At 42.6% G+C, this 26,949-nt stretch overlaps 2 protein-coding genes across 2 annotated transcripts in view; both read right to left on the bottom strand.

Annotated features, from left to right (window-relative positions):
• Positions 1-6,621: 6,621 nt before the first annotated feature.
• LOC109457996 (EP300-interacting inhibitor of differentiation 2-like) lies at positions 6,622-12,878 on the bottom strand. Its single transcript, XM_074314329.2, has one exon. The coding sequence runs from the start codon at positions 11,271-11,273 to the stop codon at positions 10,728-10,730; it is 546 nt and encodes a 181-aa protein (XP_074170430.2). The 5' UTR covers positions 11,274-12,878; the 3' UTR covers positions 6,622-10,727.
• Positions 12,879-16,073: 3,195 nt separating this feature from the next.
• Positions 16,074-26,949, bottom strand: part of LOC109458062 (galectin-10-like) — a 60,564-nt gene continuing 49,688 nt past the window's right edge. Inside the window, exons 2-5 of the mRNA XM_019751397.3 lie at positions 20,420-21,382; positions 18,675-18,751; positions 17,946-18,156; positions 16,074-16,327 (exon numbers count right to left, since the gene is read on the bottom strand). Of these exons, the coding sequence (XP_019606956.3) occupies positions 16,202-16,327; positions 17,946-18,156; positions 18,675-18,751; positions 20,420-20,434 (429 nt within the window). The 5' untranslated portion in view covers positions 20,435-21,382 and the 3' untranslated portion in view covers positions 16,074-16,201. The remainder of the gene's footprint in view (positions 16,328-17,945; positions 18,157-18,674; positions 18,752-20,419; positions 21,383-26,949) is intronic.

The following is a 26,949-nucleotide window of genomic DNA, read 5'->3' as shown; positions in this document are numbered from 1 at the left end:
CTGACCTAACCTAAATAAATGCTTATTGTCTTATGCCACAGTGTTTTATGTGATCTGTCATGTGGCATTATTGTGGCAATAGAAAACTGCTCTAGAAATTGGCACCAAGTGTTGGGTACTGCCCTAACAAAAGACTAAAATATGTGGAGTAAATAGTGAGGAAATTGTTACTGGAGCAGAAGAAATGGTGACCCACGTCGTGAAGTAATTGGTATTGTTGCCTATAGTTACTTAGAAGATGGAAAAATTCTAGGTATTTGGCTAAGGAGATCCTTAGGACAATGCTGGTTATTCATTGATAAGTATGGTAAGGCATAGCAAGAGAGGGTTGACCTATAGAAGGAATTGGCTGATTTTTTAGGAGAATTTGGAGGAAATATAGAAGGACTATGACTTGCTAGGTTGGGAAAGAAAACCTTTTCTCATATCCAGTTTCTCCAGCCAGAGAATATCAAAGTGAAAAACAGCCTGTGAGCATAGATCAAATTAAAGGTGTGACTTTATGACCCTTTGTTATGACCTCCAAAAATATGAGGCAGTACCTAAGAGGGCGTCCCAGCTAGACAAAGGGTTTCCAGGAAGCTTAGGACCATAGTCCTTAAGAAACCTGATCTTAACATAACAAGGAGTCTAGAGAAAAAGGCTTGTTTTCCCCCCCAACTTTATTGAGATATAATTGACACACAACATTGCATAAGATTAAGTTGTATGTGATGATTTGATATACTTATATATTGTGAAATAATTACAATAGGAAGTTAACCCTTTCATTACCTCACACGATTACTTTCTTTTTATAGTGAACATATTTAAGATCTACTCTCTTAGCAACTGTATGTAATACAGTATTAATTATAATCACCACGCTGAATATTAGACCCCCAGGACTTATTCATCTTATAACTGGAAGTTTGTACCCTCTGGACAACATCTCCCCACTTCCCCCACCCCCCAGCCCCTAGGAACCACCATTCTACTTTTTGCTTCTCTGAGTTCAGCATATGCAAATATACTGTTTCATTAAAGATATTTTCCATCACCCCATCCTGTTGGCCTCAGGAATTATAATGGTTTGGGATTAGCTTCCAGCAGAACTGTAAAGTTCTTGGACAACTCTAGAATGCAGGTTACATTCTGCCTGTCACTGGGCAAAAGTAGAAGCACAGGAAGACTCAGGATGCTTTTAGGAGCTTCCAGCATGATTTCTCCATGGTTTGAATCTCAAGTCAGAAGGGGGTTTATGATTCTATTTAGGGAAAAAGTCATGTCAATAGTAAAGTATTAAATTAAATTATATAATTATTGCTCTAGGGGACCCATGTACCACAAATCAGACAAATGTGGTTTTGAGCCCCAGCTCTGGTGGGTGAAGATCTTGTTTGTAAATTCCAGTGGATAACTCTTCTTGCATCTTCACTGAGATTCCATATCCTGAATCCACTGTTTTGGTGACTTATGATTGGTAAGAAATTCAATGTACATTTTCCCTTTTGGCCTCAATGTGTTTGGAGTTTTGGCTCATTAATTCTTAGTCCACTTGACATTAGTTTAAACAGGGTGAAGCCTTTCCCCAGTATCCTGTTGGATCAGAAGAAGAGAGGGTATCAATCTTGTAATAACATCTCTTGTGCAACAAGGTCTCCTCTAACCAAATCCTTGAAACAGGCCCAATCATTTTGTCTGATGGCTAATGATATGAAGAGTGATATGGTCAAGATCTCTGTGATATTAATTCTGTTACAGTATCTTCATTCTTTATTGTTCCTAACCCACCCATAATAGAGGCCAACTTACTAACTATTGGCAAGTATTTCACTGTAATAATCCTATGGACCACTCTTGTCTACTTGAATACTGATAACAGTGTTTGGTGTGTAGGAAATGCTTAATACATATTTATTGAGTCAAATAATGAATTATTGTTTTCACAGGCTATATTTTTCCAGCATTGCATGACAACCTCTTTATTCTTCCCAATTCTTAAAAAAAACACAGAAAATTTCTATTTAGGTTACATTGATCTTCTAACCAATCGATAATTAGATTATTAATTGATGTCTTCCTCTTGGCTCTTTTCCAAAAGATGTATTTTTAAAAAGTTGGTCATTGTACTTTAATCTCTAGCCTACAAAGACTAGCTCAAATTTTTAGTAGCATTCTTCTGCTGTCCTACTTTAATTTTTTTCTTGCTGTCCTTTTCCCTAAGTCACTACTGTGAACAGACGTTGGAAAGACAAATTTCCACATAAATCTCTAAATAGAGTTCAGTACTCAGAGGATCCTGGAAATGGTCCTCCAGAATCTACACTCCACTTAGAACCGCTAGGCAAAGTGTAGTGAGTTTGGCCCATGGTTTCTCTCCATTGTCACCCTAGGGTCAGTCTTCAGCCCACTAGAGGGCAGTCAAGTCAAATTCTTGATAGAAACAAGGGCTTGATGGAACAGAGTTCCAAGGGACTTTTCCAGATTTGCTGATGGCTTCTGAGACTGTTGGTGCTGAGAGAAAATTCAGGCTGTCATGCACCGCTCATTTCTTCCTGCGAGTGTTGTTTGGGTTCATGTCAGAGCAGTTTATTTATTAAGTGCTTCCTCTAATTGTTAACTTGTTGAGTGGGGGTTCTCCTCTGAAACTTCCTATGTGTTTTGTGATGGACCATTTCTGGAAGTCCCTTCAGAAGTGGAACTGAGATGCCCCATTCAAAACCTACTGGTTCTCTGACTTCCAGTAAGTAAAAACTTCAGCGAAGCCTTCTTGTCTCTGTACCTTTCCCCCCTTTGTGTTTCACTAAAGAAAATGAAGCGGAAACTCGGCTTATTCATTCTGCTGGGTCAGATAAAATTAGGTTACACTCAGATAAGTGTTTTCCCAAACCTCCTTAATACCTCTTGTGAAGGATATTACTATGCTCCACATAATAACATTAATCCTGCAACAAATTATTCTTCTAACCCACTGACTGGTTCAGTCCTGTTTGCACATTGGAATCACCCAAGAGCTTCAAAAACTGTTCATGCCCGAATCCCTGAGAGATTCTGACTTGATTATTGTCAAAGGCAGCCTGGAACTGGGGTTTTTAAGAGCTTCCCGTGTATTTTTGAATACACAAACTTGTAATCTGGAATCTTCTGATCTGGAGTCAGATGTGCTACCATTGTGCTATGGGAACTTCCACCTCCCCAGATAATTCTAATGCATAGCCTACACTAGAACCACTATTTTAACTGAACTCTTACAATAGTCCCAATTCTAGGTTGGAAGCTAATGAGAATATCACTTGTTCAAGACCATGCTGTTAATTCAATTATATTGCCTTCATTTTTTGATTATTTCGAATCCTTCCACAATACTGGCCAACTGAAATACTACGAAATAGTTCACTGTAATATACCTACGCTCCCCACCCCTTGTTTATTTTAGCACCTATGATAGTTTTTGACAAAAAGTATATGTTTATTGAATGAATGAGTTCATATTCTTGTGACATATTCTTTCACAATACCAAGGTCTCCAATATACCCAGAACCATTCTCTTTTCATCCAAATTTAAAAATAAGTGACATTGTATTTCTTAGTAAATCATTACTCACTTAATGCATTGTTTCTTACTGGCTTTTCCTTCAATAGCTATATTAAAGAAAAATGGATATTTTGCTTCTATGTGTAGCCTGCAAGACCACAAAGCCTACAAAGGAAAACTGCAATTGTGCCTGACATGACTCTACTGTATGATTTTCCACCTCCAGGAGAGAGAGACACTGTCCTTGTTTCCCACACCTATGAGTTTCACAAATGCTTTTCTTTATAAACATTAGTGAATACTGCCAATAATGGGTGACGATATTCACTAACTTAACTGCATTATAAATAACTCAGGCTGAGCCTCTAAAACCTCTAAGCCTGATAATAAGAAACCGCAGAAGCATTTTCTTCCTTAAATAAGTACTATATCTAGCTGCCGTGCTACAGCTTCCTGAATAGATCAAACCTTTAAACCCTCTCTCCACAGAAAGTAGTTTCCTGGGAATCCTGGTGCAAATCCATGGAGACGGCTCCCCAACAGAGACTGCAATCCTCTTCTAAATGCTTTAGTTGCGATCCCACCTCCCTGCTACAGCTGCCACAAGGGGGAGAAATATTACTTAGTCCCTTCCTTGTCCCAAAGATATACTTACAGTAGTCTTTATTTATAGGTATACTCAGAAGCCACAGCTGAAATAGTCAGGAACTTGAACTTTGGGGTCACTTAGATCTTGTTCCAAGCACCTTTTTCGAGTTTTCTAAGCCTCAGCCCCAAACCCTAAAGAGCTTCATTCAGTTGAGGCTAAGCCTGCTTTCCTCAGGTGCAGGCTACAGGACCTTCTTGGATATCAGAGTGAGGCCTTCATATAACCCTGGTCCAGTGGTTAAATATTTAGTTAACTGATCGCCCACAATTACTTGGCAGACAGGGAGGCACCATTACTATGGTTCTTGGTGCTGATTTCCTTCCCATGTACCTCATTTCACTACCATTGCTCCCAGTTTTTGAGAACTTACTGGATACCATATGTTTTTAGCACATACTATGGACTGAATTATGTCCCCCTCCACTTCACATGTTGAAGCCCTAAGCCCAGTGTGACCATGTTTGGAGATACTAGGGCCTTTAAGGAGGTAATAAGGTTAAGTGAGGTCACAGTGCTGGACCCTAATCCAATAGGACTGACGTTCTTATAAGAGGAAGAGGCACCAAGGGCACGTGTGCACAGAGAAAAGACCCTGTGGGGACACAAGAGAAGGCTGACACCTGCAAGCCAAAGAGAGAGGTCTCACCAGAAACAAACAGGCTGGCATCTTGATCTTGGACTTGCAGCCTCCAGAGCTGTGAGAAAATAAGTTCCTGTTGTTTAAGCCACTGTCTGTGGTGTTATGGCCGCCGTCATAGACTAGTATAGCTCACCTATTTCTCTTCTAATAGCCTCCCTGTCCCCACATCCCCTAGGCTATGAGACGACTCCAAGCTCAGGGAGACTTGCTCATAGGACTGCCATCCACTCACGACCAAGATGTTGACTCTTCCATCCCTCTTGTACCTCCCTATTCAAGGGCTCATGGGAGTAAAAAACGATGGAGAGCCACAGTAGAAACTCACCAGGGTGTGGAGAAAATGGAAAGGCAACTCTGAACATGCCACTTCATCAGCCTTGGAAATCTTTTCTCTTGTCCACTCTTATCTCGTAATTGGAAAGAGCAATCCTTCCGGCTGCGGTACAACTCTTCCCTTCCACTGTGAATATCTGGGGAGTTAGGGTTGTGTGGCTCATTTGTGTGACTGCCTACAAGCGACTTCGTAGCTCTGTGACTCAGTTTCCTCATGTATGAAATGGGCATAATAGTACTTACCTGAGGGTTGTTGTGATTAGTTCACTGAGGTAACATGCCTGTAACAGTGGCTGGAACATAATAAGTGCTGTGCACATGTTGGGTATTTATTGTTGCTATTATTCTGGACCATCCATCGGGTGCCAGCTCTCCACCTTCAGTTCATCCTCGGGTTGTACAGGTGTCGCTGATGTCGGTGCTGGGAACAAGGCTGCTCACTTTTCTCCTGAAGGCTGGAAGTTTCCCCCAGGGAACACAGGGAGAAGGGCAGCTGGTTTGGCGCCGGCGGAGGGAATGGGCCGGGCATGCAGGGACACAGGCATATTCATCCCAACCCATTCCACTCTGACTGCGGCAGGGGAATGGTCATCAGCCCATACCCAGGTCAGTTCCAAGACAACGTAAGAGGCACACAATGGGACATGCTCCTTTTCTCCTCTCCTGGGAGAGCTGTGGTTCAAGGCCCTCAGAGAGAGGGGAGAGGGTCTCAGCCCTAGTCCCCCATCTTACCAGGTGTCAGGCATTGTCTAAGATCCCTTCTCGTGTCTTGGAGTTCTGAGACGCCTTTTTAAGGGGCATCTGGTGAAGGTTCTTCTAGCCCCTGCTACACCCGCTCTGTCCTCAGAGCCTCTCCTCTCTGTGACTGAAGGCTCTCTCAGGAGACTTGCTCCAGTGCTGGGTTGACACAAGTATTTCATTTGCTTCATCCTTTGTCTAAGATTTGTATGGCTCCAAATGAGCTGAAGCTACAGCTGTCGGGAGTGAGGCTGGACCCTAACTCTCAGGGTACAGAAACTCTTCCCCAATATATGTGGCCTCCCTAGGGTCCTAGTGAAGAAAGACTCCAGGCTGGTTTCTGAAATCCTAGGAAATTCAGGGAAACTCGATTAACCTGTAGATGACCACTAGCACTGCCAAAGCACGAAACGGTGTAGCTCAAATTGAACTTTGAGGAGAAACCATTAGAAAGTGTTTAATGTTAAGGAGACCACACATTACCTGACGATTCTACTAGTTTAGCAAAGCCTCTGCTGCCATAAGGTGGTGAGACAGGCATGTGATAAGTAAATACAGGATAAAGAATTTAGAAACTTCTATTTCTCAATCAGTGAGAAAACATTTTTCCTGAAGCAAAGAGCTGTTCTTCTAAAAGAACAGTCCAAATGGTTTTAAAGGCTAATCCTACTAAGTCCCAAAAAAGTGACTTTGTCTCCATCGATCAACTTTTGCTATGGTAAAGAACATCACCAAAATCTCAATGGTTTATGACAGCAACGTTTATTTTTACTTACATTACACATTTGCTCTGGGTCAGCTGTGCCTCTGCTCCACATAGCTTCCTCATTTCAGGATCCGGCCTGAAGAAGCTTGCCTATTTGGGACATCCCATTTTTGTGGCAATATGGAAAACATGAATGATGGAACTGTGCAATGCTCTTCAAACTTCTGTTCAGAAGTGACATTCATCACTACTGCTCACATTTCACTGGCCAAATTAAGGCAAACAGCCAAACCTGGTGTCAATGGGTGGGAAGTCTATTCCTCTGTTAGGACCAATAATTTACCTCCCTAATGCATTTTAAAGTGTTTCAGAGCACAGCAAAATTAATGCAACTTCTAAATTCTTTGTATAAAGTAAGTACAACAGCAGTTTTAAAAGCTGAGAAAGACCAAACAATAGCAGTATATAGCAATCTCACTCATGAATATTGATGGAAAACCCTAAGCAGAATATTCATGAACAGCGTCAGGAGCACACTAAAAGAATACATCCTGACCAGACTGTTTCACATCCAGGATCATGCATTATTACAAAGTCTGTGAATTCATCATAGGAATGGATCTAATAAGTACCGTTTAATTATCTCCATGGCCAAAAGGCCTTTGACATAATCCAACCACCACTCCTAATAAAAGAAAAAATACTAAAAAAATAGGGATAGAAAACTCCTTTACATGGTATACGAGTATACATGTAACCCAGGCCCACAAAAAGCATCATACTAGAAGTGAAAATACTAAAAGTATTATCTCTAAAGATGAGGCTCACAATTATTACGTTGGTGCAAAAGTAACTGTGGTTTTTACAATTTTTAACCTTTTCAACTGCAATTACTTTTGCACCAACCTAATATCTTTCTCATTTGTCACTGTAAAGAGTTACTACTATCCAAAGAAATTGTTCAAAAGGTTTAACCAAAACCATAATTCTATTTAAAATATCCACAAAAAGACAAAAATCTAGGAATAACCTAAACAAAAAATATGTAAAACCTATTTGAAGAAAAATTTGAATTCTACTGAAGGATGAAAAAAATACATGAAGAAATCAATGGGATACCCAACCAAGTTCTTTAATAGCAATGATCAATATTATAAAGAAGCAATACTTCTTTTTAATTTATAGATTAATGTGATCTTAACAGAAATAAAGTACTTATTTTTGAAACTGGTAAGTTGATTCTAAAGTTTACGTGGAACTATAGCCCAGCAAGAACAGGTAGGAAAACTCTTAAAAAAAAGAAAATGCTAAATGGGAACTACCATTGCCAGATATTAAAACCATATGATAAAGTCTCAGTACTTCAAACTATGTGTTGCAAGTACATAAAAAGTCATGGAAGTGGGTAGTCCAGAAATAGAGACAAACACAATTTAATTTTTGATAAAGTGGGATCTCAAACTTAAATCAATGAAGCAATAGTTGGACTTTTGGTAAATGGTATTGGGACAACTGGGTAGCAAAACTCCATTTGAATCTTTACCTTACACTGTACATCAAGATAAGTTCCAAATGGTTCAAAGATTTAAATGGGAAAAAAAGAAACTAAAAATAATTGAAAAGAAAATATAGTATAATTTCTTTATAACCTGGGAATGAGTAAGAAAAAAATATGTCTCAGTATCCAGAAGCTGTAAAAGATAAAAACTGAGTAAATGAAAAACAAAAAGTTCTGCATTATAAAAAGACTTTCACAATAATCAAAGACAAGTAAATTGGGGGAAAGTCTCTGCAACTCTTATCAGACAAAAGGCTAATCTAATACATAAAGAGGCTCTAGAAATCAATAAGAAAAAAGACTAATAATTCAATAGGAAAAGGATAAAAGCTATGGACAGGTAGTTCATGGGGAAAGAAATCAATATGGATACATAAAAAAGAATTTAACCTTGACCAAAGAGAGGTCTGGCCTTTGCCCTTGGCTTCTGGGAGATAACTTCTAAGCCCATGGTGTGTCATGCCTGATAGAAGTGTCTTTGTTTACCTGGGGCCCTATGCCTAGCCAGATAACTACAATGTCATTTAGAGTGAGGGCCTTGGGGAAGCCAGATAGCAACAATGTGATTTATAGTGAGGGCTTTGGGTCATGAGTTTTTAGTCAACCTCCAGAGGGACTGGGGATTGAAGTCAGCTATGTGGGGAGTCGACCATGGAGGTTCAAGACTCTGAACACCAAAGCTCAGGTGGGCTTCCCTAGTTGACAATAATCTGTGTGTATTATCACACATTAATGCTAGGAGAGTAACAGTGTCCTGACTCCACCGGGAGAAGACATCTGGAGGCTCCACATTTGGTACCCTCTTAGACTCTGGCCTAGGGACTTCCTCCCTTAGCTGATTTCAATTTGTAGCCTTTCCCTGTAATAAACTGTAACTGTGAGTGTAACAGCTTTCTTTCAGTTCTGTGAATCTGTCTAGTGAATTGTTGAACCTAAGATGGTTGTGGGGACCCCCAAACTTGCAGCTGGTATCAGAAGTGAGGGGAGTTTTGTGTAGACTGTTCCTCTAACTTTGTAGCTGGCTAACTTTCACAACAGCTATTAGACCTATCAAAGGATATTCAACTGAAATCAAACAGCTATTTTTACCTGTCAACATTCCAGAAATTTAAGAATACAATGTACTGGTTGGGATGGGAGGCAACAGGCACGCATATCCTCTGTGGACGAAAGTGCAAATCAGTAAAACACAGATGGAGGAAAACATAGATGGAGGCAACATCTATTACAATTACAAATACGTATACCCTTTGATCTATTGGAATTCATCTTGTGGATTTTCTTGCACGTTTTATATATACAAAGCTATTCACTAATATTATTTGTAACAGGAAAGAAAAGTAGAACCCAAATGTTTATCAAGACGTAACTGGTTAAATATATTACAGTACATCTGTAGAACGGAATAGTGCACCTTTGTAGAATTAGGAAGATTTCTATGTAAGGATTTAGAAAGACCTCTAGTTATAATGGTAATTAAAAAAAATCAAGGCATGAACTAGTATACCGGGGGTGCCAAAAAAATGTATACAAGTGGACACTTTGTTCAACGTTGCTCAAGCAGTAGTTTTCTGTAATCAGAAGTGTCTGGATGCTGATGGTAACACTTTGAGCACCTGGTGTAATTGCAGAAGTCAAACGTGACTTGTATTCGTCTTTTGTTATCGGTATATATTGGGTATTACAGTTTTAATACAGTTTTCCTTTCTTAAAATGTGCATACATTATTTTGGCACCCTTTGTATATATCTTTTGTGTAAAAAGAGGGGGAAAATAACCTATATTCGTATTTGCCTTTTGGTCTACGAAGACATTTTGGAAGAAAACACAAAGAACTAATAACTGATTATCTCTGGGGTTGTAGTGGGAATAAGGGGAAGGGGAACATGCAAAGATTTTTCACTGTATTTTTTATACCTTTTCTCTTCTCATAAACATGTCCTTCCCATAGTTCAGATGTTCTTGAAAACATTATAACACATAATATATACAATATATGCTTTGTTCTATTTTGATTTTAACTGTCATTTTAAATACACAAAAACACAAAATTAATCTTCCACTAAGTAATTAATCTTTGTTGTTATGACACGAAGGCATCACAAATTCTAAAATTTCAAAAGTTCCCAGTAGTTTTCCAGCCCTAATTCTCCAGGTATGCATAAATTCAGAAATTTGGTCTTGTAGTTATTTTTCTGTTCACCTTGGTTAACATCCATGGGCTCTATTATTGGCAAATTATTGAGCAAGGTTTATTCTCACAAAACCAACCTTTATAGTGAGGCAACCATAAAAGATACTTTCCACAGTGCAAGGACAATAATCGTCATCAATGAGCATTTTTCTGAAAACAGCCTTCAAAAGACCCAAGATTCATTCCACTTGTTTTCTGCTGTTTCCCGATGATTTCCTTCTTTTTCAATCTTGTAAGAATTGTTCTCTTCTCCCTTAATTACACAGTTTCCCCCCAAGTAAAGACGGTCTAGTTGTAGGATTGGCAAACAATTCTGTGAACCCAAAAGAAAATGACAGCGTCCTCTGAAGATGGCTTCCTTCTCTCTCAATGTAAAAGGCGTCGCGTGACTCTACTCCCTGTCTTTGAGCCTATCACAGCCGAGTTCCGCAGCCAGACGACTGAGAGCCACAGATGCAAAGAGATCTTCGATAAATGTAAAATAATCCAGGTAGACACTGGGATAACACGCTTGCCAGCTGGCGTCGTGGGCCACTTCCCTCGCTCTGCACACATCCATAAACACCCAGTTGGGTACGTCAAACCCTCTTAACCGGCTGCCGCGGGCGTTGGGCACCTCTTCCCCAAACACTGGCTGCGCTTGCCCGAAGTCAGGCCGGAAACCTTCGGGCTCGCGATGGGGCCGTGGGCACGCAGCCTGGCCGCGGCCGTTCTCATTCTGGGGCGGGGGCCGGGCCCTGGGCCGGCTCTCAGGGTGTCCTTCCCCGCGTGGCCCAGCCATCGGGCCTGCATCTGCCACTCGGCCTTCCACGGGCTCCGCAGGCCGCGCCAGGGCCGTCTCCCACGTCTGGCCACCTACCTCCGCCGGCGGAAGGTCGCGCTCGCCGTTCGCCGCGCCCACCTGCGGGACACTGCTGCCTGCGTGCTGCTGGGACATAGCCGACCGCGAGCCGAGTGCCGCCGCTCCCAGAAACACCGAACTACAGCGACAGTGCGATTGTGTGTGTGAGCACGTAAGCGCGTGCGTGTGCCAATTCCTGTGCGCGTGCGTGCCGGGTGCGTGTACGCGCGCGCGCGTGTTTTTAACGCTTGCGCTTGAGTGGCGGCCACGCCTGTGAGAAGATTCCTCATACTAAGTTCCAGCCGGGAGGCAGTCGGCCCTAGTCCCCAACGACTGACAGACGCTGCTTCATGTTCCAAAACTGAGTCAAGTAATTCTTTGCAAGACACACCTACACAGGTCTATCTCAGTCCCCATCTTATTTTAGAAAGCGCTGCAAGGTTAGGTTCTGGAAACCTGAAACGATCTTCCCACGGCCACTGTTATGTCATACTTTCCCCCTCCTCACATTCCCCTCCCTCCTTCCCTTACTCTCTCCTCCCCTGCTACCTCCTCCCTTCACTCCCCCCCCTCTCTTTTTACCGCTCTCCTCATCCTGTTTTCCTCTGCTTTCATCTCCTCTTCCTCCCAGCCTTCCGACCTTCTTTTTTCTCCCTCTCGAGTCTAACTTTCTGGCAGACTTCTCTGCTTACCCTGCTGTTGTAACCCTGCAGAGTGCCAGCTCTCACTGCTGTAACTTCCAGGGGTTCTGTGTTCCAGGCTCCCGTGTAATGCCACCTCTATGCTTGGGTCTGCTTCTGGGCCCTCTGTTCTCTTGTATTAATTTATTTGCTTATCTACACCAATGCAAATTGTCTTATTACAATTACATCATACACTTTAATATATGATTTATTGATATCTGATGAGGCTGAGTCAGTTTGAGAATTTCCATAAAAATCCTATTGGGATTTTGCTTAGAAATTCATGGCTTCTTAGATTAATTTAGGGGAGAACTGGAATCTTTTAAAATTGATTATTCTCCTCCATAAATGTGGTATATGTGTCCACTTATTCAGGTCTCCTATTAAATTATGTGTTTTATAGTTTTCTTTATAATTGTTTTGCAGACATAGTAAAACTGTTAATAGAACTGGTAAACAAATTCAGGATGTAGTTTGCTTGGAAAGGTGAGGACTTGGGAGGCAATTGGGAGAGACACCTATTTTTGATATTTGGATTATTTCTAGCTTTTCCCTAGTATCAATGGTATTGCTATGAGCATTAAACGATGTTCCTGGTTAAATATTCAGGTTAGAACTGAGGGACACTGGCTCACTCAGTACTCCTGTACTCTCTCCACACACCTATTTTAAGTGGCTTCTCTGTGCCAGGCCCCACAAAATTAACATCTCTGAGCCCCAAATCAGGCTTTCTTTCTATGTGACAGCTTTCACACAAGGGACCCTGAGAATGGGACAATCTTCAGGGGTCGTGACACTTGGTTTTCATTTATTGTTATATTTATTAGTTTTTTATGCCAGAAGATGACCCTGTTGCTTTACTGCTTTGTATCTTCCCAAGGTCACAAATGTCCTCAAAATACAAGCCTCTGATGTTGGCATTTAAAGTCTCTAAGATAGGGATCCTGCCTCTCTGATATTTACCAAACTTTTAAAGTTCATCTTGTGAGCCCTGAAAATAAAATATTGCTCTAATGCCATAAACATGTAGCTAGCACTTCTTTCTTTCTTTGATTATGTTGCAACTTCTTAATTTTTACATCAACTCCTTATTGATAGAACACACTACTATTTTAATATTCAGGATAATTACTAATTCTTGTTGAATTATTCCTATATTAATGTTGTGTCTATTTTGTGAAGGAAGGGTAAGGAAATTTCCATCCCTCTTGATAAATGGTTTGAGACCATTGTGTGGAATGTAGGTCTGTCTTACCATTGCAGTTTTATGAAAATGAAAACATTTTTTTTCTGAGCAACTTTTACAGCATCTTTGTTCTTTGTGAAAAAATAGGTGAAAGATTTAAAAATTGTTGCGTGATTCATATATGAAATGCTGATGAAAATGGACTTTTCTCCAGGCTTAAACTCTGTTGCATAAAAATTCCTGTTAGAAAAATCTGAAACAATTCAGATATTTGGGTTCAGAAAATCCAAAGATAAATTTATGCTTCATCTATCAGGATTTTTTGAGCTATGACTCATTAAAAAAAAAAAAAGTTCTCTTATTCTGTCTTATTCTGTCCGTCCTGCCCTTCACTTGGGCAGCACCATGGACAGCGCCACAGAGGCCGCTTTTGCAGATTTGGGCCTCAAGAATGGTATTAGAGCAGAGCTTTCTCTTTTCTTTTGGGGGTGTCAACACAGTCTGGGAGGAGCAAAAGAACTGGGAAAGGAAGGCTTTCTACTTCTTGAGAAATGCCTTATTTGCTGAGAGACCATGAGGAATTTGGATTGAGGAGGTTTGAGAAAAATGGGATTTGGGGAGGTCCCTTCAAAGAGGCACTTCAAAGATTTCTTGTTGAACATTGATCGCCATCAACTCTCTATGTCATATCTCTTTCTCTGAGACATCACTACTGGCCACCACGACCACAGTGAAGTAACTAAGATAAAGATGAATGTAACAATCCATGCGAGGTGGAATGGATGGATGAATATCCTTCTAGGACGGGCAGTTAATGTGTTTTTGTTTAGCAGGGCCACGTAGGGTTATGCGGGACATTCAAATAAAATGGTCACCAGTCAGGGGGAAAGTTGATAGGAAACCTAACTCATGCTTTTCTCAGTAAGCCAGGGGCCCCACGATAATTTTCATCTGCTTAGAGAAAGAATTGCCTAATCCCTAAAACAACTTGTAGGCTAGTGATGGGGTCCCGTGACCCATTATCAAAATTCAGAAGTGATGAAAATTGAGACAGGGAAGGTGAAAGGAAGAGATGGTGCCTAATCAAAACCCAAGAGTTTACAGAGAGAGAGCAGGAAATTTCATTCCAGTGAGACCAGGAAAAAAGGCCTGAAGAGTAGCTTGTGCTGCCACCTCAGGGTATCGGGACGGGAGGTTGGACGAAGGGTAAGGAAATAAGCATACCAGTTAGAAGGGGGAGTTGAAGAAGCTGTGGCGATGGAGTCTATTTCCACAAGACTTTTTAAAATCTGCCTTGATCTAGTTTTAGGAATAGTGTCTCCTAAGTGGTTCTCCAGACTTGCTAAGAAGCTGATGATCAGAGACCCTGAATCTGTCATTGTGCCATCTTGGCAGGAACTCAGAGAAGCTGAGAATGGAGGGTGGATCCATTTGCTGTAGAGAAAACAGTCCCAGAGACAATGGTGCATCTGAGGCTGGCTGGTTTTCAGATATGATATGAACCAATGACTGCTAAACGTCTCTTTTTGCCCCCTCTTAAACAGAGGTGTTGATTGCATTTTTTCCTAGGCCTGTTTTGGCACTGTATGCTTGGGGTGTACGAGGTAGGTAATTTGGCCCATTAGTGCACATATTGAGAGGAAGTGCGCCTGAAAATTTATATTCAGGTATCTTAATGAGCACCCGGTCCTGTTTTAGATGATGAGATTCTGGACTTCTGTCCTGAGCTCCTGTCTATAATTGTATTACATTCGGGAATTCCTTAGAGAGTGGTTATTGGTTGGAATGTGGGAAATATGAAAGTCACTGGGGCATGAGGCAGAACAGTAGCTAGTCTCCTGGGATGACTTTCCGTGAAGCACAAGTCAAAATAACCCCGCCTTGTGTAGTCTCTTTTTACCCTATGGTTTTGGCTGTCTCCCTGACTTGTCTTTGAACAGGAGGACGTGATGGGAGTGACCTTCATGACTTCTCAAGCGAGGTCCTATTATACCACGCACCTTGCGCTTGAGCCTTTTCAAGGGCTCACTGTGGAGGAAAGTCGCCATTCATTAAATCCAAAACCGTGAGACCTCCGTGATGTGATGAAGCCAAAGACAGCCATGAGTCGTGTAAAGAGAGAAATGACCAGCCAGCCCCCAGCTGTTTCAGCTCCCCCAAGTGAAGTGGGAGACATGAGGAAAGTCTCCATCTGGAAGCCCAGAGCAGGAGGTCCTTCAGAGAACTAGACTCTCCACCACGATCTGATTAAGGTCACGTGATCCACTACCTGTAGGAGTGGAGTAAAAGTGTAAAACTAGGAGAGATAATAATACTGATATGTGGGGAGGGTTTCATTATTCTTCCGTGATTAACTGGAACAATATCAAAGCCAGTCTGGTCACGGCACCACGTGTACAAATTGCGGTTGTTGCAACAATAGATTCTATCCTCCCTGATCTAAAACGCTAACCGTTCATCACCAAACATGCCCAGGTTTCTGCTCACATAAAACAGAAAAATCTTGCAATTCTTTGGAGTCAAGAAAGAAAAGGATTCTTTGAGGGAAATCTTTGTGTTTCTCCAACTATTCCTTGGAATAAAAAATTTTAAGTGCTGGCCTGTCATTTTCTTTGTTCATGTTTTCCCCAGTACATCGTACACAAAGCCAGGCACAGTGTCAATGTGTAATACTCATCCTTAGAATGAAGGAAAAATTAAGCAATGTCACCTGATTTCCCTCAAATTACAAAGTTTCTTCCCCAAACCACCAGTTCTAGCTCTGTGGCTGTAGACAGATGCCTAATATTTTGGTTTAGTTTTCTGAAATTCGGGAAGGATTTTGCTTCAGAGTATCTGACAGAAAGTACATACTATATAAGGATATTGTGACCAATGTCTTCTCAGACATTTCAGTGACCCTGTCACTCACTCCTTGTGTCAGAGGACTATTTATCCTTTTGCTTCTTTGGTCTCTCCCACAGTATTCTCACACCCCTCAACCTCGTGACCACTTATACTTATTTCACGCTGAAGCAAGAAGCACATCTTATTAAGTTTTCAGGAGTTTTAATGACCAACCGTGGGGGAAGGGTGAGGAGAACCCATTCTGGTAGTGAGCTCTGGAAATCACACGGTCACTTAGATGAGGGATCTGTTTGACAATAGGCGTCTGGTCACCCTTCTCTCTCACAGACACACACTGAGGTCAGGGAAATATCTCTCCACACCTTCATCATCTTCACATATCGCGGGTCAACTCGATGGGGAAAGCTGTAGCAGTATTGGTCATTTACCTTTACCTGGAAGGGAAAATGTGTCAGAAATACAGTATGCCACTGATCCAACTTTCCATCTTCCTTTCCACCTCTTCCCTATGCACACACCGTACTCCCAGAGAACTCCTACTCACACTTCTAAACCCAGTAGACGTGCTTCTTTACACAGACCTCCTTTGGAGACGATTTCAGACAGTTGTTCACTCTATTTTCTGTATCTCTCTCATTCCTCCAGTGAAGTCCTACCACTCTCTGCTGCACGGTCTGTGTTTGCTTGGTCTTTCCTCTAGCCTAGAAGATTCTCATGGCCAGGACCTGTGTCTCATGAATCTTGAATCCCTGTATCTTAGACTGAGCATCGTAGGCTAAGTGGTTGGTAAGTGTCATTGAATGTGTAAGTTTCAATTCTGCGATACTTTACTGCCACATACTTCTCATCACCCAGTTTTTCCTTTGAGTAACCAGATTTGGAGACATGGAGGTACAGAATGAAATGAGTGTTCTTAAACAGGTAGAATAGTACATATGATTAAAAACTGTGTGTTATTTTTTAACAGCTCATAAGCATATGAAGAGATCCCCCACTTCAGTCTTCGTTAATTTTTCCTTCTCCATTTACAAAGGTCAGAATGTCTAAACATATACTTTATTGGTGAGGCTATGGGGAAACAGTCACTTTTTTGGTGTTCCTTTGTTAAATTTAAAATGAATATACATTTTGAACCAGTTTTTCTCTTTCTCTGAAATTATCCTCAAATATATATATATATATATATATATATATATATATATATATATATATATCTCCACAAATTCGGAGGTTGATAATGACAAAAGTGTGGTATTGAATGCAGCCTCATTTATGAGAGCAAACTATGGAAACCACCTAAGTGTACATGAATCAGCATCAGTTCAGTCATTTTGGTAATGCTTCTCTGGGGATATTATGCAAACATTAAATAATGTGGGAGCAGCATGGATAGAATGATTTCTCTAAGATACATCCTTTGACAACAAATAAACTCTAGTCCTTAAGCTGTGATGCTTAGAGAAAATTATTATATCATTCGTTTAAAAGAAATGAAAGCAGATACAGATAGGGAGATAGACGGATAAACAAGTAGATCAATAATGATGATGATAGAGAGAGAGAAAGATGAAGGATAGATAGATAGATAGATAGATAGATAGATAGATAGATAGATAGATAGATGATAGATACTGTTGTATAAGCACATATTATCTCAGGAAGCAGCATAAGGAGACTTGTCACTGTTGTCCTGGAAAGAAAAATTGGGGTTTGGGAGTGAGAGAAAGGCTTAATTTTGGACTAATTATAATTATTGATTTGCATGTTTTCTCCATTTACCTACATAAAACTTTGAAGAATAACAGCATCGGTAGAAATGATAGCTGGGGGTGAAGACAGAGGAAATTCTCCCTCTTGAAGGAAATGGCATGTGAGCTGACCTTCTCTGGTTAGATTTGGGGAAAGACTGGGAACAGCAGTACAGGCAGAGGGTGCTCTGTGATGAAAGGGGCAGGAGATGACCCGCGTAGGACTCCTGGGGCCAGGCCAGGGAGAGCTGCGTCCTCCTCTGACACCTGTAGAGGCCGGGTAGTGGATGTCCATGAAACTCACCCGATACTCATTTTGTAGCACCGAGATGACCAGTTTAAATGGTTTGCCATTCTCAAAGGGCATTTCAGAGGATTTCATGTCGAATCCCCATCCCGCGGAATCACAGCTGTTCATCACTACACAATTGCCAAAGTACACGCGGAAATGGAAGGCTATTTCTGAGTTCTCATCATTTCCAGTGTGGAGATCTACCTGCAGTTGTGGGTTCTTGCTGAAGGGCAAAGCACACAGCATGTTGAGCAGGCCCCTCCCTTGTCGGGAACCCAATTTCAACACACACACACACACACACACATCCTTTCTCAACTTCTCCCAGGTGTAGGAAGTCTGCCCAGGTGACACCGTAGTTCCTTGCTGCTGTGGGGTGGTTCAGCTCATCCTGTCCAGGGTGGTGAGATGCTTTCTCTCTTAGCCCAAGACTCAAACTGAGTAGCAGTCACTGGGCTGGGTCTACTTGCTGTTCATCCCCTGGAAACTCTGTGCCCCTGGATGATGAGCCGCAGCTTCAACCCTTGAGTGACATGTCCCCGCAGACCACAAGGTGTGCTCATGGTTCTGCACCTGTAGGTGTGATGCCTGGTACTTAGGCGTCTCCGGGACCTGCACCTGCCTTGCGCTACCATTCTGCTAGTTCACACACTTTAACATCACTCAAGCATGAAGTGGCCCCCAAACACTAATATTCTCACTTATCCTTCCCCTCCTGCCTGTGGGCTATAGAGGACTCACCTGAAACACTTGGTAGGTTTCCCTTCGATGGTCACTGAAGAGCCAGGAGGCAAGGATAGACGGTGTTGGTATGGGACCTGCCATGGCGAGATGAGAGAGGATGAAAGGGGCAGGGCCAGGTGTGGGCTCACCTCCTACAACAGTTCCCAGTGGCGAAGCAGGTCGCACATCAAAGGATGAATTCTGAGGCCCCACTTCTTCCCACCCACCACCGTGAGATCCCTGTGTCCTTGAACAGATGAGAAGGTGGAGTTCACAGCAAGGGTTCTAGAGCCAGGCTGCCTGCATTCAAATCCTGATTCTGGCTCCGACTAGCAGTGACATCTTAGATCCATCACTTGAACTCTCCCTGCCTCAGTTTCCTCAGCACAAGGAGAATTTTCAGAAAGTCCTACTTCATAGGCTGTTATCAAAAATGGATGAGCTAATATACGTAAAACCTTTAGCCTGACCACCGGCACGTATTGGGTCCATACAGGGCTGACCCATCAGAAGGGGCGGCCCTTTCTGGATTACCGCCCTCTGATCAGTTTCCATCTGAAACTTTAAAGACAAAACTTGAGGATGCAAACGTATAAACATAAAAATTCACTCTAGTGAAAAACACTTCTTTAAAGAGAGAGGGAAATCATAATGGAAAAGGATTGCCCTGTGTATGGGATGTATATGCACCAAAATGATGAAGGGCTGCGCATGTCCTTTCGGGAACGTACACAAGTTGTTGAGAGCACAGTCAGTTCCCGCCCAAACAAGCACGTAGTGCAGGTTAGTAATTGGGGAGAATACACAAGTTGTTCACTGACAGCTACTGTAAGCTCTGTCTGGACTGAGGCTCATTTTGTTCCTTCCAGCTTCCGGTGATTCCATTCTTTGTAACCAAGTGCCCCAACCCGCTTCCCTGGATGGCCAGGATCTGCTCTCCCTCCCCCTGCAGCACATTGGGAAGGAATGGCTCGGAACAGAGACCTGAGGCGGCAGTGGGTGGTCACTGGGTGCCGCCCCATATCTGAGACCCAGCGTCCCCACAGTCTGAGTTCACCTTCCACACTGTTCTTGAGAAGGCGCACCTGAGGACTCACTCATTCTGCTCTCATTAATACTCAGAGAGGAGTCCCAGGTAAGTCACTCTCCCGCAGGCCACCAGTTCTGCCCACCAGGATTCACACTGATGCACGTGGAAATATGCACAGTCACTTACCCAGCGACTGTGTGGAAGGGAGAAGCCTCACATGCAGACACAGCCACACACATTCACCGTTCAACACCCACTCACAGATTATCACACACACTGTCCCTCAGAGACATGTGACTCCTGTGTCACACATGCCTCCCACCACTCCTGTTCACTGTGCCGTGCACAGTTGCTCAGCCATAGCCCCCGTGGTAAGCACATATACCCTCAAAGTCATAAAGACACGTCTCAACCCTTGCACCCATGTACACAGTCCCTCATCCCATTCAGCCGTGCACTTTCCACACAAGTCAGTGTCTCAACACCGTTCGCTCTGAGCCACACACCACTCGGTGCTGACACTCGGTTACACGGACCCAGCAGGGTCAACACGTGATCCCCTATGGGGATTCCATCCATCATATCCCTAGGGCATCCAACTTCCACACACTCACAGCCACCAGCAAAACATTCCATGTAGAAACACACAGATCTTCATCTTGTACAATTTCCCGTTTTCCCTCCTTCCCCCATATGACCCGAGATCATTGAAGGCTGTGCCTTTTCAACTCACATGTAGTTGTGACATTGTTGTGTCTTCTCTGGGCAGCCTCTCTAAGCTGTGTCTCGATTGGTGTGTGATGTCTGGAAGTTGCAGAATATAAATGATTCCTGCGAGCCCCACCCTGTGGCTTCCTTCCAGTTTCGAAGCCTCTTCTAGCAAGATTGCCAGCAGACGGGAAGGGTGGGGTGTCTGAGATAGACTCAATCACCACCGTGCATTTGGACCTGCCCTTGAGCAGGATGTGCCTGATGCAGCAGAAACTTCCATCAGGAAATTGTGGGTGACGAAGGAGTAGCAGGGAAATGCAGCAGTGAGGGAGCAAGCGGGTCTAAAGCACAGCCTACAGTCCGCTCACCAGTATTTACCCCACAGGGCAGATTGTACCCAAAAGGTGCACATTTTCTTCACTTGAACAATGGCAGAGAATTGGTGGCCTTGGGGGTCAGGACTCTCTTCCTGAGTCCTTAGGAGAGCATAGAAATTGATCCTCAGCAGACCTGGAGGTAGAGGTGGAGAAAGTCTTTGTGTCATCTCCAGTCCACAGTAACGCCTTGGCTCTGTTAACGCCAACAGTGCCGGCGAAGGGCTGCTCAAACTCTGTTTTCTCACTCGTCTGTACTCGAACCACACCTTTTCCTTTCTCCTTGGATATCTGTGTGCATCGAAATCACAAGGGCCCCGATTCTCTAGATTCAGAGAGAAATGTGAGATCCTCAGTTCCACACCTCGATTTGTGAGCTCCTTGGTTCCAGGCCTGAGGACACGTACAAGTACAGGCGATGGGACTTCAACCACACGCAGTCTATACCTGGGGTGGAGGACTGAGGACTTGTCCTCATGTTCAAAGCCTAAATTAGGAATTGAAGGCAGGGACATACTCAATGTAATCACCATTGACGGGAAATCATGTTTTCATTTTCTACACATGCAACTGTTGATTAGTTTCATCCAGTGACACTTCTCCTTGTAGCTCTGCAGAGATAGAGAGTAGAGGTCTTTCAGCCATTTGGGGCAGCAAGTGAAGTCATTCCCTGCCACTCAGGGTTTCTGCACAGGAGCTGCCCCTGGGCCTTCTCTGTGAGGTTATTCTCAGTGATGCTTAGGCTCCTGAAAAGCCTCAAGAGGTGTTGGCGTTTATGTGATAAATGTATCACTACCTTGTCTAGATGGGAGAAGAAGTTTACGGAAGCAACATAAGCTGATCATCTAAGAAAGACCCTGTAAATGGGCTGTGTTTTGGTCTCACACTGTATCATGTGGCCTCATCTTGTGTTTGTGGGAGTTTTGGGAGCTAAGAAATAGCTCTAAATAAATGTGGTCCTCTGGTCATATGAGGGAGTTTCTTCTTGGATTGGGCAATTGGTAGTGTCCTTTGTTCATGCAGTGTTAAATCTGAGCTTCTTTGTGCAGTCTCCCATGAAGAGATCGTGACTGGTAGGGGTGGGGAAAGGTCTTCCCACTAATCACAAGAGGGAGGTCATCTCAGGTGAGGACACTTAAAGCTTTTCCTACAGCAAATCAAAATCTGACTAGAAAACCCATACAGTTGTTTCTTTTGACCCCCTCCTATTGCCAGAGGGAAGTGAAGGAGCATGGTAGGGTGGGGGTGGGAAACACATAAAGCTTCTTGTTTCAGAATGACTTAGGAAATGAAACCAACTATAAGGTACAAATGCCTTTAGAAAAGTAGTTTAAGCCTTCGTGTTTCACCCTCTGGTCCACTTGCAACACACATGAATCAAGATGCGACATTTGAAGTGAAAAAGTATTTGTAATAGTAAAACTTGAATAGTTATGAGTTGACCATAATGAACTTTTCAATAAATTTTAGCACATTCAATTAATGACATATTTTAGAATCACCGGAAATAGTTAGATCAGAATGTTCTCCGATATAGAGATTCCCAAATGGTAGAATGTGTTTCAAAAATAAAAGTAAGTTGTGAAACTATGTAGAGCATAATATTATCTTGAGTTCTTGATTTTTAGTAATCTTAGTTTGGCTCTGGAAAGATATACGAAAAACTATCAGCATGGTTCTGTTTGGTAAAGAAGCTTTAGATCAAAATCTTTCTGAATTATAAGAAGTTTAAACATAAGCATTTATCATTTTTGTTCATTTCTGAAAGTTTTGTTTCTAGCAAGGAGACAACAAATCATTTGAAACAGTCTAGTTTGTCTTCCATTCTCCTTCCTTCCTTCCTTCCTTCCTTCCTTCCTTCCTTCCTTCCTTCCTTCCTTCCTTCCTTCCTTCCTTCCCAAATTCCTATTGTTTGACTTTTATAAAACAATCATGCATTGACCACTTCTCATCACCTGATATTTCACATTGTGTAGATATTTTGTCTATTGTATTTACTACTGAGTGCCTTGCTTATAGCAGATACATGACCACTGTTTAATAAATAAATAAATAAATAAATAAATAAATAAACAAATAAATAATAAACATTTCTGTAACTTGTTTCTGGAATACAAACACGGTAGCATTTCTCAGATCAGGAGTAATGTGAGCAATGAAATGTCTCTACACTGTGTTTCTTCAGAAGCTACTCATGGTTTTGTGACTAAAAGAGAAAATGAAACAAGCAGATTTTTAGGTGGGCTTAAAGTTCAGTCAGTAGAATAAGAAATGCAAAGCGTAAGTTAAAGCAGCATGATAAGTAACTGAAAGGAGAATGAATGCTGTGTGTAGGCAGGCTGTTGTTATAACAAGGTTAGGAAATTAATTTTCCCTTTAAAGAAAACAATAAACTAGGAGGAAACATTGCAACCCACAGTTCAAACATCAATTCTATTATCTGTGACATATAAAAAGCACCACAAAATAATGAAAAAATGCTCTAGGAGAAGATTATGAGTAATGTATGAATAGACTAAATCACAGAAGGAATAAAAATGTCCAGTGGAGGGAATCATGCACTGGAAATGAGGAAAGTGCAAACCATCTCACGGTTGACGATAATTTCACTTCTCATAAAGGTGACAATCAAAAGGCTAATGATTTGCCATGTTGGTGATAACTTACAAATCAGGTACCATTATATAAAGGCGGTGGGAGTATTTGTACAACATGCTTTGGAGGGCGTTCTGCGGACCCAGCCAAGACTATGATGCTCGTAGAGTTCCCTTAGAGGCAGGTCATGTGTGTGGATGGGGGTGGTGTGGGGTGAGTGTAAGAGGCAAATGGGTGGCAGGGCAACGACTCTACAAAACCTGGAGATGATGCCTGTGAATTCCTTGGTGCTGGACCGGCCCTGAATGTGAGCTCAGTCAATGGTGCGTGGGAGACAAAACGGCATCAGAATTACGAGTGACTGCCCTTTTGTCCGTTGTCAAAACCACCCACCTTCCTCATGTTGTTGCTTGGTTTCCTGCACAACAAATAGCAAGCTATTTTCAGGAATCCAGGACTGTTTCTTTTCTTCTCATACTGAGGAAGGAAAACCAGCCTGCAGAGAGGCTCCAAATCTTCCGTGTCTGCAGAATTTCTGCCACCTGCTTAGACACGCCAGTAGCTGGGCAGAGGCCAGGAGCAGGGCCAGTAAGGTGCTGGTGCCAACCGTGTGTATTTCTGCAAGGTGGACTTTGTGAATTTCCGCAAGGTGCCCTCTTTAGAAGACATGAATTTTTAATGATGCAGGTGTGTGTGTGTGTGTGTGTGTGTGTGTGTGTGTGTGAATTAACCTTGTGCCCCGACTCCAGTGAGAACAAGCTCCACTACCTCTGCTCTTCTCCTTCTCATCACATGCAGCATCCTGGTCCCCACTGCCCTTCTGTGCCCTTCATGTCCCACCTCAGGGCATCTCTGAGCCTTATTTGCTGCAGATCTGCTGAGAGCGAGGCATCAGCTCCTAGTCCAAACTGCCTCCAGCAGTCGCACACCCTCATGGACAGCTCTGGACTCGATGTTAGTGGTTAACCTCTAAGGCTTGTGAGTGTCCGAGCGTCTTCTTTTCTGTTCATCTCACCGCTAAGAACAGTTTCTTGTGACACTTGTAAGGATGGTAAGGAAGACTATTCAAGAGGGGCTATTGCAGTGAGGGCTTGCAACAGGGGAAAGAGATGGGTCTTAACTCTGAAGACAGCAAGGATGATGGGAGATTTATAGCCAAGGAAGGAGTAGGGTGGGCTCAGTGAATGGAGAAATACAGAGGAAACCTCAGTGGGAAGGGAAGTTTGGCTAACAGACTTGATAGGGTTCTGGCTGGAGTCAGTCCCGGGTGATACAATATCAAAGGTTGGGGAATGAGGTATTTGAACAGATATTAAGGGTGGGATATTCTCCCTAAACTGACTCGGCAGCATTCGTGCTGAAACTGGACTAAGTGGGCCAAGGACAGAGCCCAAGGTCAAGGTCTAGTGAAGAGGAGGGGGACAACAAAAAAAGTAGGCCCAGTTGGGACCCCCATAGGAGAGTCCTCACTGCGTCCCTGGCCACACCTTTCCTTGACCTGTAGCTTAGTAATAGATTGTCCCCCTGTGGCTGGAGCTCAGAATGTCCTCTGTCCCAGTCCCATGCTTTAGAAAATAACCCTGAACTTATGATTAATACCGTTGTGCTTATTGATCACAACCTGTCTGGTCTGGCATTCTCTCCAGGCTACTCCCTTCATCGCTCCTGGGTTGCGGACACCACTGGAGAGCAACGTTGCCAGAGGGAAGCCTCCATGCAGACCCCTGGAACAGTCCCTTAGTCTCTGGTGGAATGCCCAGATCTTCCCTTCAATACCCTAAGCTGGACTGAGAATGTTAAGGCTGTTTTTGAAAGTGTTAACCTGCTGCCTTCGCAGACCACGGGTGCTCTGACAATGAACACTTATCCTATAGCCCAGCTCCTGGATGGGTCTGTTGGCGGAGCGGTGCAGGCAGCACGAGCCCTGGACTCAGGTGCCCTCTGCTTTCAGTGAAGGAGAGAGTGTCTGTCATCATCCATTTCGATATTGTTTTAAGTTGCATCGTATCCCTTTTCAGTGTCGTGGAAAGTATGTCTGCATTTATGTTTCTAATTGAAAGCATTTATGTTTCTTTTCTATGACATATCTTTTTTTCCCTCATGCTCTTTGTCGATTTTTTGTTGGGTTTTTGGCCTTTGTCTTACTGATTTTAAAGAGCTCTTCGTAGATTAAGCATCTAAATCTTGGTCTATCATTTATATTGTAATTATTTTTCTCCCTTTGCAGTCTTTATTTTCTGAATTCCTTCATCATATCATATTTTGTCTTTAAAATGTTTACATTTGATGTGTTTATATTTATTACCGAGTTTCCCCCAAAATAAGAACTAGCGGACCATCAGCTCGAATGAATCTTTTGGAGCCAAAATTAATACAAGACCCAGTTTTATTATATTATATTAAACTCCGGGTCTTATAGTAAAATAAGACCAGGTCTTATATTAATTTTTGCTCCAAAAGACACATTAGAGCTGATTGTCCAGCTAGGTCTTAGTTTCCAGGACACATGGTAATTTTATGGATATTATTTAACAGTTTTACTTAATTGCCTGTTACACTTCATTTATTTTATTTGTAATGTAATCTATCTTAAGTTATGAAAGAGTGTTGAATGAACCTTCACCCTCTGTTAAGATGTCCTTGTCTTGGTGCTGGGTTATGATGGTAAACAAGACAAACAGGGCCGTTGCTCGCATGGAGATTACATTCAATGGAGTGAAAAGTTTATTACTGGTCGAGAGCCTGGTTACAGGTTGGTTAAGTGACTCAAAGAAGGGCGCCTGATGGCGTGAAAGAGCATCTCGTATAAACTGGCATCTGGGAGGGGCACAAACTTGACCTGAGAATGGAAGGATGAGAAAGTCTGATATTTGACTATGGGGCAGGTGTCCCTGGGAATTAGCATGCTGGAGCCCTGCTGTGGGAAAGAACTTGATTAGGTTGAGGGAAGAATGTGCAAACCTGTAGGAAATTTTTTATAAGAATTTATATGAGCCAAGTGTGATGGCCATTGCTGGGAAGCAAGATCTCAAATGCTCTGGAGAATGACAGTTGACATTTTCTTTAATGTATTTGGAATTAAGAAGGGAATATAAGGAAGATTACATGAAGGGGAGAAAGCTAGGTGGGGACTGAATTACAGGTTAGTTAATAAGAGACGTGCCCTCTTGAGGGTGGTTATGACTAAAAAAGAGGCATCTCACAGGAGTTTTAACCTCGATGCACAGAACAATTGACAGGGCTTGCTCGAGGCAAAGAGAAACCTTTTGCTAGAGAAGTTCTTATATATGTCTGGAGGGTGACTGTCCATGGCCCACCCAGTTAGGAATTTATGATCAGATCACCCTGTGAGGTTACTTTTGTTTAGATTTGTTACAATGCCACTTTTTTGTCTACATTCATTCAACAGGGATAAAGGAGCCCAGAAAGAATGTCACACGATCAGTGGAAGAGTGTGTTGAGTGTTGGACTGTATGTAAAGGCCAGATCATAGTGCCTTGTTCCTATTGAAAAGAATTAGGGCCGGCCTGGTGGCTCAGGTGGTTGGAGCACCATGCTCCTAACACAGAGGTCGTGGGTTCGA

Source organism: Rhinolophus sinicus, chromosome 8, assembly GCF_057876585.1.
Source record: "Rhinolophus sinicus isolate RSI-liver-muscle chromosome 8, RSI-T2T, whole genome shotgun sequence".
Lineage (NCBI taxonomy): Eukaryota > Metazoa > Chordata > Mammalia > Chiroptera > Rhinolophidae > Rhinolophus > Rhinolophus sinicus.
This window is presented reverse-complemented; position numbering and strand designations above follow the sequence as displayed.